Raw genomic sequence first — 13,298 nt, forward strand, 5'->3', positions numbered from 1 at the left:
TCTCTCATACTTCAAATACACACAGGAAAACCGTCAGTGTGTATTAAAACACTGTACTGTGGCTGGGTTTTGGTTTCCCTCTAACGCTGTGGCTGAAGCTTGAAATTGGTTACTCAAAACCTCTGTTTTGCTCTAGCAAACAAATTTGGTTACACAGCCGGCGGAGGCAAGCAGCGTGCCCATGAACAGAGGGAAAAAAAGCATTACGCAGACAAACATTGGTCTCTCGTTGATTTCTCATGACATTACGCTCCACAAGAAAGTTAAAAAGTTACTGGGAAAACAAAACAGCCGTAGAAGTAAAAGCCTTAAATCCCAGGTAATGAAGAAGGAGCACTCCTTCCACCAGTCACACTGGAGGAAAGGATTACTGCGGCCTTGTTTGGCATCGGTTGTTTACCTTCCATTGTTTTCTCTGAGGCGCTTACTCCCCTGTCAACTCCCTCAATCATAGTTCCCCCCTCCATCTCCGACAGGGGCGTCACAAGGGGGGGAAAAGTGGGACTGAGTTACTAGGGCCCAAGGTGGAGGGGCCCTAGTAACTTTAGCTATTGAAAAATAGCAGATATACAAGCTCACAGCGCGGCACCAAGTGCCGCGCTGCAAGCTTATAGATCTGCTATTTTTGAAGTCGACTCGTGAGAATGTGTGAAAATCTTGGAATATATGTATTTTTTAAGCGAACATTTGTAACTCAAATTTTGCTTCTGGGGGGTCCCTGGAAGTAAATATTTTGAGATGGGAGTCCGTGGCCAAATACATATCATTTTGGGGGTTCTTCAAATGAAAAAGTTTGAGCACCACTGACATGGAAACATAGGTTTCTTGCACAGATTTTTTTTCATGATTTTTCAATAGTTAACATTCATGGGGGGCCCGCAGTGAATCCTTGTACCCAGGGCCCAGAATTTGGTGTGACGCCCCTGATCTCCGATATGGAATAATCTCTGGGATAAAATCTGAACTTGGCTGCACACTTCCCACCAAACTTGACATAAATAATTCACAACCATCTGCCGCAGATCAACAGTCTGGAGAGGACTCGGGGGAGCTTAGAAACTGCCATTCTCTTGTTTGTATGTTTTTTCTTTCTCTTCCCCAAAATGGACTCCTCGCTAGCGAACTCCCCTCTCTCTCTGCCAGGCAAACCTGGTGCTGCCAGCTTACATGTGCATCAGGAGACAGAGAAAGGACCAAATGCCATTCCACCAACAGCTCAGTCCTTCCCAGTTAAGCAACAGTATTATGTCTAGAGTGATTACATATATTGATATTCTGATCGCACAATTACTGTATGTTGTTACACTTGCTGCATTTAACCAATGGTATATTTGCAAATACAATTCAATTAAATAAAACAATTGGAGCGAGACGATTAAAATATTGCAGAATTAAGTAATTATTATTAGAGGAAAGCAAACATTTGCATTAATGGAGCAGCCAAGTTCGGAGTCGTCTTCGTCCTATGGTTCTACTGGGCACTAGAGATGGGCGATATGAAAATGTCATATCACGATTATTGTGACAAAAGAAATCACGATTTACAATATTATCGCAATAATCAAAATCCAATATCCTGGGGCAGAACATTTGCCAAAAAATAGCAGATATAAAAGTTCACAACGTGTCACAACGTGTTGCAACGCGACGCGTTGTGAGCTTGTAGATTGCGACGCGTTGTGAGCTTGTAGACATTTGATAGAGTGTGAAAAAAGAGTACGTATATTATAAGTATCTTTCAATTATAGACTGTTTAAATGGTACCGGATATGCAGCTCGGCAAATAAAAGGTGAATTGATCCCAGTGCATGACGGAGGACGATATCACGATAAATTAAATCTCCATAATACGATTATCCTGAATGTTTTTTATCACGATAAACGATAATATCACTTATCGTCCCATCCCTACTGGGAACATCCTCATTTTCCTTCACATCATGTCAGGGACGTGCTGGGCCCCTGATTCAGCCCGGGAAAAGGAGTTGGAGACGCCCTCATTGGATTTGCCATTTCAGATCATGACAAGTGACAAGCCAGTGGGCCAATTACATGAGTTATATTTTGTCGTTGTCGGGTGGAAACCTTGTATGTCCAAAACCGTTTCTTTTGTATTTATCATTTAAAAAATGATTTAAACTAGTGAAAACAGCCGATCTACAAGCAGTGTGCTTGTAGATCTGCTGTTTTCACTACTTTTGTGCGACAGCCTTGTATGATGAAGCAGGGCTTTGCTTTGCGAAAACAAAAAAAAAATTGAAACTTGGAGATACAAGGTTTCTGCCCGACAGTGACGATTTACTTTGTTGGCCGCCCAGCCCCCAAGATGGAACGAAGGCCGACATTTTATTTGTATTTTTTTTCCTAATGGCCGGCCTGGACCGGCCGGGAATGAACCAGCTGTTTGGGAGTTGTCTCGCTTTTCCCAATGGCCAGCACGTCCCTGTATCATGTTGTGAGTTGACACACAGGAAGCACAAGGCACAGCGAGCACAACACATCTTCACACACATGGGATCAAAGAACGGTAGCAAAAAAGTTTGAAAACCCCTGCCTTAGATAGTTGCATGAGGGGAAAAGAGCCTTCCCAGGTTTCATTCTCAGGCATGCAGAAGCACACAGTAGCAACCTGGCATTCTGCGCATGCCTCCATCATGAGGCACTGACACACCAACTAACCCAGTGGTTCCCAAAGCTTTTAGCGCAAGACCCTGGTACCCAAACTAGTGAAAGTAGCCGATCTACAAGCTCACAACGCGGCGCGAATTGACGCGTTGTGAGCTTGTAGATCGGACGCCACTGGGAGCAGCAGCCGCTCTACCTCCTGAGCCACTGCCAGCCCCGTCTTACAGTAAGTATTGGTTATCCATGATTCAATCATTTTCACCCTGATGGAACTCTTGATTTGAGATTAGGAGTAACCCGACATCGACACATTGTACCAACACTACACTAGGCTTTGACATATCCAACACATTTGCTGTCAAATCAAGCGCCTACAAAATAAATGCCCTAAATTAGAGCTGAGGAAAGGAAAGGAAAATAAATGAGTGTAGAGACTGCTACACAATGTACCAACACCTACTAAACCCTACAAGAACATTCTCATTGGCACACTTTTCTAGACCTGAAAGGGTTTTTAACAGGCTGACTGAGGCCTCCAGAAGCAGCAGGCCCCCTTTTTCTGTTAGTGTTCCAGGCAGGGGAGTCGCCCTTCATGACGATTTATTGACGCAAGACGCCTCCCCCCCCCCAAAAGCACGGACCTGCCAGCAATTACCACTGCTGGAGAGAGAGAGAGAGGGGGAGAGAGAGGGGGAGAGAGAGAGAGCGAGGAGAGGAGGGAGGGTGTCTGGCTCAAACGACAGAGTGTGTGTGTGTGTGTGTGTGTGTGTGTGTGTGTGTGTGTGTGTGTGTGTGTGTGTGTGTGTGTACTGTATTTGTGTCTGTGTGTCCAAGTTTGCAAGGCCTTGGCCCATGGCTAGAACCCTGCTCAAAAATGAAACATGCCAAGTTGCGTGTCACCGAGCCAGCCGTTGCCACCCAAGTTTAAGTCACACAAAAGGCCCTTCAGTGTTCTAAATAGGATGGCGGTTTTAGAATGGGAAACGATGAGCTGTCAGATATGTAAAAAGTGGTTGGCCATACTTAGGAGTAGAGAAGCGGTACCAAGGACAAAAATGAACTGCTAACAGAAGGTGTGGGCTGTGTCACATTGATGTGGGATTATCACAATACGGTTTATTTATTATTTCTAGAAAACCTTTCACACTCAATGAAAGTCTTCCTGTCAGTAGGGCTGTCACGATTATGACATTTTACATGACGATTAATTGTCACTCAAATGTAAGCCATTTACCATGAGAGGGAGTGGGTTGTTGGCTGATTTACCACTGTTTCAGGGTTGTGGCACAAGGCGAAGCTGAGTGCCAATTCTGCCAAACAACCCTGAAACAGTGGTAAATCAGCCAATAACCCATGACCCTCGAATGGTAAATTGCTTTTCTACCACTTCTACCATATAAATGAAAGAAACACAGTTGTAACTTGCAAGGTTATTTAGTTATACAACTGCAACACAACAGTGGGCGGGGTCCATGAGCCAACTCAAGGTTGTTGACTGATTTACCACTGTTTTAAGCCAATCAGAATCCAGTATCTGAACATGTGACCACAAAAAGTGGTAGAAAATTGCGATTAGCAATTTAATTGTGTATTTGTCGTTGACAATTTGAAGTTGCAACTGGCAATTATGACACATAACTTAAATGTACAAATAATTTACCGACATATGTGACAACTTTATACTTAAAAAAGAACATTGATATTGGAAATAGCCGATCTACAAGCTCACAACGCGTGAGCTTGTGAGCTTGTAGATCTGCTATTTCCACTACTTTTTGAAAGTGTTTGAAACTACAGTATATTAACATTTCTCAACATGGAAACGATTATGACGATTATGACAACATAATTGCGATTACCTCAAATAATTGCGATCAGATGATTAAGTAATAATCGTGACAGCCCTACCCGTCAGAACGCCAAATAAATAAATAAACAATACCAACAAATGTATCTTTTCTCTGTGCCGTCCAAAGGCAGTTCTGGAGGGGTTGTTTAGTTTATTCAAGGAGCATTGAGTCTTGTCTTCTGGGAGTTACAAGCTTGTAGATCTGCTATTTTTAAATAGTTAAAGCATAAAATAATGATACACAATAATGAGTACCCGTTCTAAATGGGTTAAAACAAAAATCTCACTTGTTGAGACAAACTGAGAAGACGAAAAACTAAAATCATTTTCACGAATCCTGGTTGCACTTAAAAATGTTGTGACAATTTGTTCAGTTTGGCCCAAGAGTGCATTCTCGATCCAAAAAGCAAGGCAGATGATGTAACTGTGAAATAAGTGGAAAAATGGGAGGAAATAATTCAAAACAAATACGGTGGACAACAATGATTTTCAAATCCCATTCTCCCTCCCTCTTCAAAAACGTTCAACATCTTCAGTGTAAGGAATAAAAAAGAAAGCACCGGATGGGATGATTTCATATCACGATTATTTTGACCAAAGATATCACGATTTACGATATTATCGCAATAATCAAAATATCCCCATCATCCATTATTCTGGGGCGGAACATTACGTATATTATAAGTACCTTTTACCAGTTATAGAGGGTTTAAGTGGTACCGGATATGTAGCTCGGCAAATAAAAGGGGAATTGATCCCAGTGCATGACGGAGGACGATATCACAATACATTAAATCTCCACGATACGATTATCGTGTTTTTTATCACGATAAATGATAGTATCGCTTATCGTCCCATCCCTAACACACACACAAAGGCAGAGAATGAGTGAATCTCCTCTTTCAGGGAGAGAATGTAACACATAGCCTCTGACTGCACTGTTCATGGATATCTGGACAGCCTAAAAAGGTGATAAAATAACTGAGTATATGTACTCAATTATGTTTTAGGTACTTTTACTTAACTGGAGTATTTTCCAATTTTCAATACTTTTACTTCTACTCCACTACAACTATTTTTTACTCCATAACAATTATTTGAAAATGAGTTACTTTGTAGATATTGATTATCATTACAAGACATTTACCACTAGAGGCCCCTTTTAAACTTTGGCTATTTGAAAATAGACGATCTACAAGCTCACAACACGTCGCATTGTGACGCGTTGTGAGCTTGTAGATTTACAAACTATTCTAAAACATTTTATACGCCTTCTGAAACAGGACAATCTGCATAATGAGTAACCGGTACTTTTACTTTTTGGCTGCCAATACCTTTTGTACTTTTACTCAATACCGAACATGTAACAGACCATTTCTCTCAAAGGGGTACTGGTACTTTTTCTCAAGCAAAGAATGCAAGATACTTTTTTCCCAACCACTGCTAAAAAAGGGTCTGGCTGGCTGCATGCGCGCAGTGTGACGCACAAGCCCTTGGCCCTCTGCTCACACGGCCGTCGAGGGGTTAAAGGTACCAGCGGCAACACTAATCGCCCTGCACTGGGCCAATAGCGCGACAACAATTAATCAATGGCTGTGACCTCATTGCCTTGAACATGGCCGTGAAGGCCAAAGCATGCTCGGGAAGTGGGGACACAATCGGGCTTTTGTTGCGTCTGGGTCTACATCTGTCGGCCAAGCCTTTAGCAGTAGATGCAGCAGCAGAAAGCGCCAAATGCCAGAACCGCTCCATGGCTGTGATTCAGACAACAACAAAAAAAAAAAAGAAGAAGCATCTGCGTAGGCAGCATGTTTAGCCGTCATTGGTCGAGTTTAAACACCCCAATGAATCCATTTTCTAAGCGTGCAAAGAAACCACTGACCAGTTCACCCTCTGCATTCCCCCGTTTGTGTTATTGACGGGCAGCAGCAGGCGCCCGCAAAATACTAAATGCAAAAACCACTACAGAAGATCTCGGGCTGCGTGGGACATGAATGTGAGGAATTGCTTCATTTTCCTGAGTCAACATTTTGTTTGAACTCTTATGATTATGTCATGCTGTCACATTGACGACCGAACAAGCGCTACAAAGAGGAAGGGGATGAATGCATCCGCTGGAGCTGCGGTGTTCAGATCTAAATTCGAGAGACCACCATTCTTCATCCACTGTCATATCGTCGTTGTCGGGTGAAAACCTTGTATGTCCAAAACCGTTCGTTTTGCATTTGACATTTTAAAAATGATTTACAGCTGATCTACAAGCACACAACGCCTCGCGATGCGAGGCATTGTGTGCTTGTAGATCTGCTGTTTTCACTACTTTTGTGCGACGGCCTTGTATGATGAAGCAGGGCTTTACTTTGCAAAAGAACATACAAATTGAAACTTGGAGATACAAGGTTTCCACTTGACAACGATGATATTTTTGTTCTGCCAGTCCCCCATTTTGGACTAGGAAAAAAAGAAAGAAATCTCACCAATGAAAAGGCGGTTACAAAAAAAAAAAAAAACGAAAAAACTGGAGAACACTCCAAACATTCCGTATTTGAGTCCCACCACCATAACCTTTATTCATGGTTTGTCCTTTATTGACATACTCTCCATGTATGGTTTTGGACCACCGCAGTGTTTGGCCATACCCGAATTAAAGCTGAGAGGAACGCTGGGAAACATGAGGCTGACTGCTGTGCCGTTTTCTCTCCCATGACAACCGGAAGACTCAAACAGTTCTCGCCGCACAGCACTCTTTCCATCTCCAGAGTCCATCATTCAGATGACACACAGCCACGCTCATACTGTATTATGTACAGTATGCCATGCTGCTGCAGGGCACACAGCTATTGAAACCTGAATACAGATTGTTGAATTATTGTTGGTTCTTTTCTTAGCGATTACGAGAAGAATACTTTGGATACTTTTAAATATATATATATATTATTAGTATTACTTTTCGAGCGGTGCTAACCGTTCCTACATCTGGCTTTGTCTGTTTGTAAGTACGTATGCATGTCCCACACTTAATGAACTTAACTCAAAAGCACCGCTCACTTCACACTGGGTGTGATCTTTTTCAAAGAAATGGCAAGAAAACAAATTCATTTTTTTTTTCTATTCTATTTTTCATATAGATTCACCATTTAACCCCTATTTGGACTTCATCGTACAATGCTGGCAAATAAATTGATCTACAAGCTCAAGCTCACAATGTATCACAATGCAACCCGTTGCAAGTTTGTAAATCGGAAATTTTGCACTCTGTTTATGTCACTATAAGACAAAATCTACATTTATTCTAAAATGTGAAATTTTCTCCTGATCTGAAAAGATGCACAATGTCTATTGCTAATGCTGCTTGGATTTCCAGTATGTGCCTAGTGCCTCTTTGGTGAATCTATTATACCACAAGTACTGCACAAGGCCACATGGCTGCAAGATGAAAGCTTCTACCCTTCCACTCTTCGATCATTGTACGCCAACCACCGTCTGGTCGCTGAGTAGCTCACAAGCCAGTTTCCAAAACAGAAAGTATGGTTGCAACAACAATGCATCATCAAGTAGAAACAAACACAAAACAAAACAAAACTTTAAGACTTGATATTCATTCAAATTACACCAAAAACATAGGAGTCGTAAAATAGTCAAAAGCAAAAAAAAAATACAGATACATACTTGTGTGCCTTCTGTCTGTACCTCATATGACAACAATGTGAATGAACATAAGGTTTGTATCAGACATGCTGAAAGCACTAGCTTGCACAACGGCAGGCAATACTGAGGAAATTTCAGAGTATAAAAGGCATTGTGCGCTTTTCATCAACAGGGGCCCCTCTAAAAATGGCTACTTGATAACTTCCTCCCTTACCGGAAACCAATAAAACATGCAGAGATAAGCAGCGTGTAATCGTTAATCTGATTCACTGCTTCCAGGAAACTGTCAAGGAAAACATATCGTATTATGAGGCAGGCCTTAAAGGAGAGATGATGATATATACACCATCATAACATTACAAACTCACTAATGACCACTGGGTGTCTGGGTTTTATATTTCTAGTTGCAAACTAAACTGTATGGCTTGGCCTATAACTGGAGTAGGGATCCATACACAGCTAAATACGGGAACAGGACACATACATTTGTTTAACTTTTCTATACAGCAACACCACATGTTAAAGGAGCACTTGTCTGCATATAATTGGACCACACATTCTGGTACAATTTCCGTTTAGTCACTCTGCGTCTCACTGGGGAGGAGTTCTCTAGTACCAATGATATCATCAATGGGAATTTCAAGCCAATAGAAACTACTGTCAACATTATCACTCATAATTCAGATTTAAAACGACAATGCCTTTTTCAGTTCTAAACTACGTGGGCATTGGACGTGCCCACGCATTGCCAGCTGTCAGTTTACTGCACAGCTCCAGCGGTTGTGGTTTACCTTTCTGCATTGTTTACTTGAGCCAGCGGGTTGCAGAGCACAAAAACTAGAGCGAGAGAGACAGCAAAACTTATATTGTGTGACGGATTGACAGAAACAAGATCATCTTTAACAATGTGCCAGTGTGCGTTGTCTGTCAAGCACAGTCAGAAAGAATCAGCTTAAAACTATATAGGCTACTATACGAAATGGAACAGTTCCTGGCACTACACGACACAGATGCTTGTTCTGGGGGAGAACTTTTTAGTTGTTGGCGCTGTTGTTTCTAAGACAATGAACCACTAGAAAAGTAATGCGCACACAGAGACATGCATGGCACCAGGCATGTGTACACATTAAGACATCAAAGGGGGCTTGAGCCCCTGCCCTTTTATCCGTCTGTAAAAAGTGCCCTCTCCAGATCATGAATACAGTTTTTACTATGGTGAAAGAAATGCAAATGCCCTCTTTCCATGGCATACCTGAAGGCAGCATTCAAGAGAATTGCCTTGTCCAAACTCTCCTGAATGCAGCATCTCATGTTGAAAGAATTGCCCTCTCTGTGTAGAAATCAAGCATCGAAAATAGCCGACCTCCAAGCTCACAACGCGTCAACACGCTTGGAGGTCTGCTATTTTCGAGATTTTCACCAAAAGGCCTTTTAGAAATTTCAGCTCCTGCCTCTACCCTAAAATTCTCTGCACGTCCCTGCCTGGCACCATGCTACAGAGTGGAGTAGCTGCAACAAGACTGTTGTTTTAACAATGACACAAGATGACAGCCTTCTCTGCCAGCTCTGCCTGACCATATTCAGACTCATTTCGCTTACGGAAGATTGAAGAGCTTTTACAGCAGGGAATCCGCGATCTAAAAGGCCAACTTGGTTTAGTCGCTGAGGTGCAATCAATCATCATCTACCTAGCCCAGACAGAGAAACGTCGCAATGCAATACTTCCAAGCCGCATGGTTCTCCATTAACCAAAACAATGTCAAGGCTTTGGCAGCGGAGAGTCGTCTGGCTTGGTAGTGTCTACAGTACAAGTTCATTCCTTCCACCGCTGCCTCCAGACTCCACAGTAAATATCACCACGTTCAATGTCTGAGACACGGCCAGAAATCTTTATCCAAACAGCACTACCTTATCTCAAATGTCAAACACAGGAAAACTGTTATTTTGCCATCACTGAAGGCTGGTTTACTTACTCGCTATCATATCTGTGGCCATGTCGTCTTTAAATAGATTCATTTTATTTTATTGTCAGGGTCAGGTTAGGGTTTCTGCAGCTGTTCAGGAGGTGGCAGCAACTATATCACCCAGAGTGAGGAATAATAATAATAATAACAAAGCCGTTGTTAAAATGTCTGTTTACTACACAAGCCTTTAATGGCTGGGGGGAGAAAGGAACAAGAAGCAGAGTATATATATATTTTTTATTTCTACATTTTTATCCTATATGATTTTGTAACCCATTTTTCACCCAGTGCCAATTGCCTAACTGTAATCCTGGGTGCTACTCTCACCTCTGCCAACCTGGGGAGAGCCTCGAAATGAGCTCATGCTTCCTTCAATGCATGAGGAGTGAGCATGCCGCTTCCTATCACCTGACAGGGGGGAGTTTCCCTGGTAGGACGTAGCGTGTGGAAGGAACACGTTATTCCAATCAGTTGACTGCCATTAAAAAGTATTATGATAATGAGGAATTACAAGACACCAAGTGAGCACAATTAACTTCCTGGTAAGATTGAAAACCAACGGCACCAGAGGTTCCTGAGGACCGGGACTGAAAGTCTCATTAGATAACAAGGAATCTTGGACTCTACGCATTGTGCTCTCCCATACGTACTGAGACCATTAGACATCTTACCTGGCCGACTGTGGGAACTCATGGCGATGGCGCCGGTCAATGCCACCGTTGGTAGACGTGACAGCAGCGGAGGTGTGAGCGGAGGAGGACGAGGGCAGAGCGGGTGAGGGGGTGCCCTGGCAGCGAGGTCCTCAGTGTGCCTACGTGACCACCATCGGCCACCTGGCCGAGTCTCTGCTGCCAGGTGGCAGCTACCACGCTCTCATGCGTGGCCGGGGGACACCTCGGAGGTGTGATCTGGCGGCTGGATGCCTTCCTGTGTTGCCCAGTTTAAGCGAGCTGCAAGAGACAGATACAAACATTTAGGCCCGTCAGAATGAGTACATAATCTATGGTACATCCTGATATGTCTGTTTTATAATTGTGAAATCTGTAACAAAGACAGAGATATATAAAAAAAAAGAATCAGTACATAATCGGCTGATCGCTGATCGGAATTATTTGAGATAACCGCAATAGTCTTGCATGATCGTCAGAATCATTTCCATTCCATTTTCCAATCCGTTGAAAAGTGTTGTACAGTACATTTGATTAAAAAAAATAGTGGAAATATCAGATCTAAACAGCACATCTAAACCGTTGCGTCTGCAATATTCCACTGACAATGTGGAAGTTTGACTAACGAAAGTCGTATATGACTGGCAGAACCTTTTTACACCTTCCCCTTTATTGTGAGAACCATATAGGCTGGATAAAACCACAGATGGCTAATGAATACGTATGAAGTGCAATAAAATATAAAATACAACAACAGCAAAAAAGCTCAGTAAAGTCTATGAATTGCTGTTGTGCTACTGTTGCCACGGTCTCCTTTTGGGCAATATACTAATATATCACCATTGTTGGGCTTTTTGTGTTTAGCAAATTAACGTTCTACTTGGTCATACTACAGCGTCACACGAAAGTATCAAAAGTAGAGGATCCACAATCTCGAAACATGGTGTGAAGCTCTGCGTTTTGAGCTTGTCGTTTTTGAATTTGAATAGTGAAAAGTAACAGTGTTGGACATATGAGGTTTCCACCCGACAGAGACTTTGATTGATTCAATATTTTATTAGACAAAAATGTAGAACAGTACAAGTACAGTCAAACACCCTGCCTAAAAGGAACACCCCAAAAAAGCCCTTGCGGCCTTGTTTCCGTCGATGGCCAAAGCGCAAAACCTCCTATATGCAAATGTCATGATTTTTGGATTTCACTTGAAATGAGGACAACCTCATTTTGCCAAGAAATGTCATGTGACTAGAAATAGTAGATGGGTTTTAATGTTGAACACATTTTCTTTTTCATTTTCTCAACAAAGTGAATTTTTCAGATAGGAGGTTTTGCGTTTTGGCCATCGAATATACACACCGGTGTGTGTGTGTGTGTGTGTGTATATATATATATATATATATATATATATATATACACACACTCTGTATATATATATATATATATATGTCATAGTATATTAGAGAAACAGCACATTCGAGACGCGGAGCACTCGTGGTGCGGCACGGGGCGGAGCAAGCGGTCGCCACAACAACGTACTCCAGGCGGTGCGCCGCTCTATTGTCCACGACACTGCGAGCGGCTACCGAAGCCCCCCTGTATCCACGAAGCCCAAACGAGTTACGAGGCCCCCCTGGGTCCACGAAGCCCCAAGCGGCGCGAAGGCCAGCGGACCTTGGTCCTGCTCTTCGCCCCCGAGCGCCGCAGGCGACTGTCACGATCGTGACAGTCGCACGGGATCAGGAATGTGAGAAAGCTGCGTGCTGCCACAACGGCATGAGGTTTCCAACATGCTCGACTCTCCGTCTCAGATTTATCCTCCTGCGCGTGTTTGATTGATGTGTGTGCACGGTCGACACGTCAATGACTTGAGGAGCGGTGCTGAAAGTGGGTGTTGAAACGACTGATGGATCCGCAAAGGCATGAGGCGAGAGACACAAGCCCTCGACACATCAAAAGCCACAGCGACGCTATTCTCAGCCACAGACTCCTATGTTTAGCCTGTGTTTTTACAGCGCACCGCAGCACGTTAGCAATGACCTCAAGACACTTCAGTCTCTCTTCTGCACACGAACATTCTGTACACTAGTGATGCGCGGATAGGCTTTTAATGTCGTCCGAATCCATGCGCGCAAATTAATTATCCGCCCATTATCCAACCGCATTAATTATATTAGCCAATTAATATATCCACATCCATCCTCATCCGCAACTTCCAAACTATTATTATTTTTATTATTATTTTCTGGTAGGCTATTCCCCGTTAGTTTTCTTAGTTGTGCGATCACAGAAATGCATTGATTTAGCCTACGGAATGTCGTTTGTCTTTTTTCTTTTTTTTGTATGAGTCGGTGCTGCGCCTGATGCAGACAGACGGACAGACAGACAGGCAGGCAGACACACAGAGAGCGAGAGAGAGAGAGAAACAAACACAACTTAGTGGGAAGTTTAACTTACCTACTGTACAGAACTTTGGACTATGGAGCTGAGAGAGATTCACTTTTTAGCGCAGCGCGACCATAGAGGTAATGAGCGCGACGAGGCATG

At 42.9% G+C, this 13,298-nt stretch overlaps 2 protein-coding genes and 1 long non-coding RNA gene across 3 annotated transcripts in view; all 3 read right to left on the reverse strand.

Moving 5' to 3' along the window:
* The window catches only part of LOC308308325, an 839,845-nt gene that overhangs the window by 322,003 nt on the left and 504,544 nt on the right, over positions 1-13,298 (reverse strand). The window lies entirely within an intron of this gene.
* hdac4 (histone deacetylase 4) overlaps positions 1-13,298 on the reverse strand; it is a gene marked incomplete at its 3' end in the record, with an annotated part of 312,733 nt that overhangs the window by 276,744 nt on the left and 22,691 nt on the right. Inside the window, exon 2 of the mRNA XM_080753473.1 lies at positions 10,758-11,036. Coding sequence (XP_080609599.1) covers positions 10,758-10,779 — 22 coding nt within the window. The 5' untranslated portion in view covers positions 10,780-11,036. The remainder of the gene's footprint in view (positions 1-10,757; positions 11,037-13,298) is intronic.
* Positions 10,794-13,298, reverse strand: part of LOC308308106 (lactase/phlorizin hydrolase-like) — a gene marked incomplete at both ends in the record, with an annotated part of 89,929 nt that continues 87,424 nt past the window's right edge. Inside the window, 1 exon segment of the mRNA XM_080753474.1 lies at positions 10,794-11,013. Coding sequence (XP_080609600.1) covers positions 10,794-11,013 — 220 coding nt within the window.

Source organism: Nannobrachium achirus (assembly GCF_963921795.1).
Source record: "Nannobrachium achirus genome assembly, chromosome: 22".
NCBI classification, from domain to species: Eukaryota; Metazoa; Chordata; class Actinopteri; order Myctophiformes; family Myctophidae; genus Nannobrachium; species Nannobrachium achirus.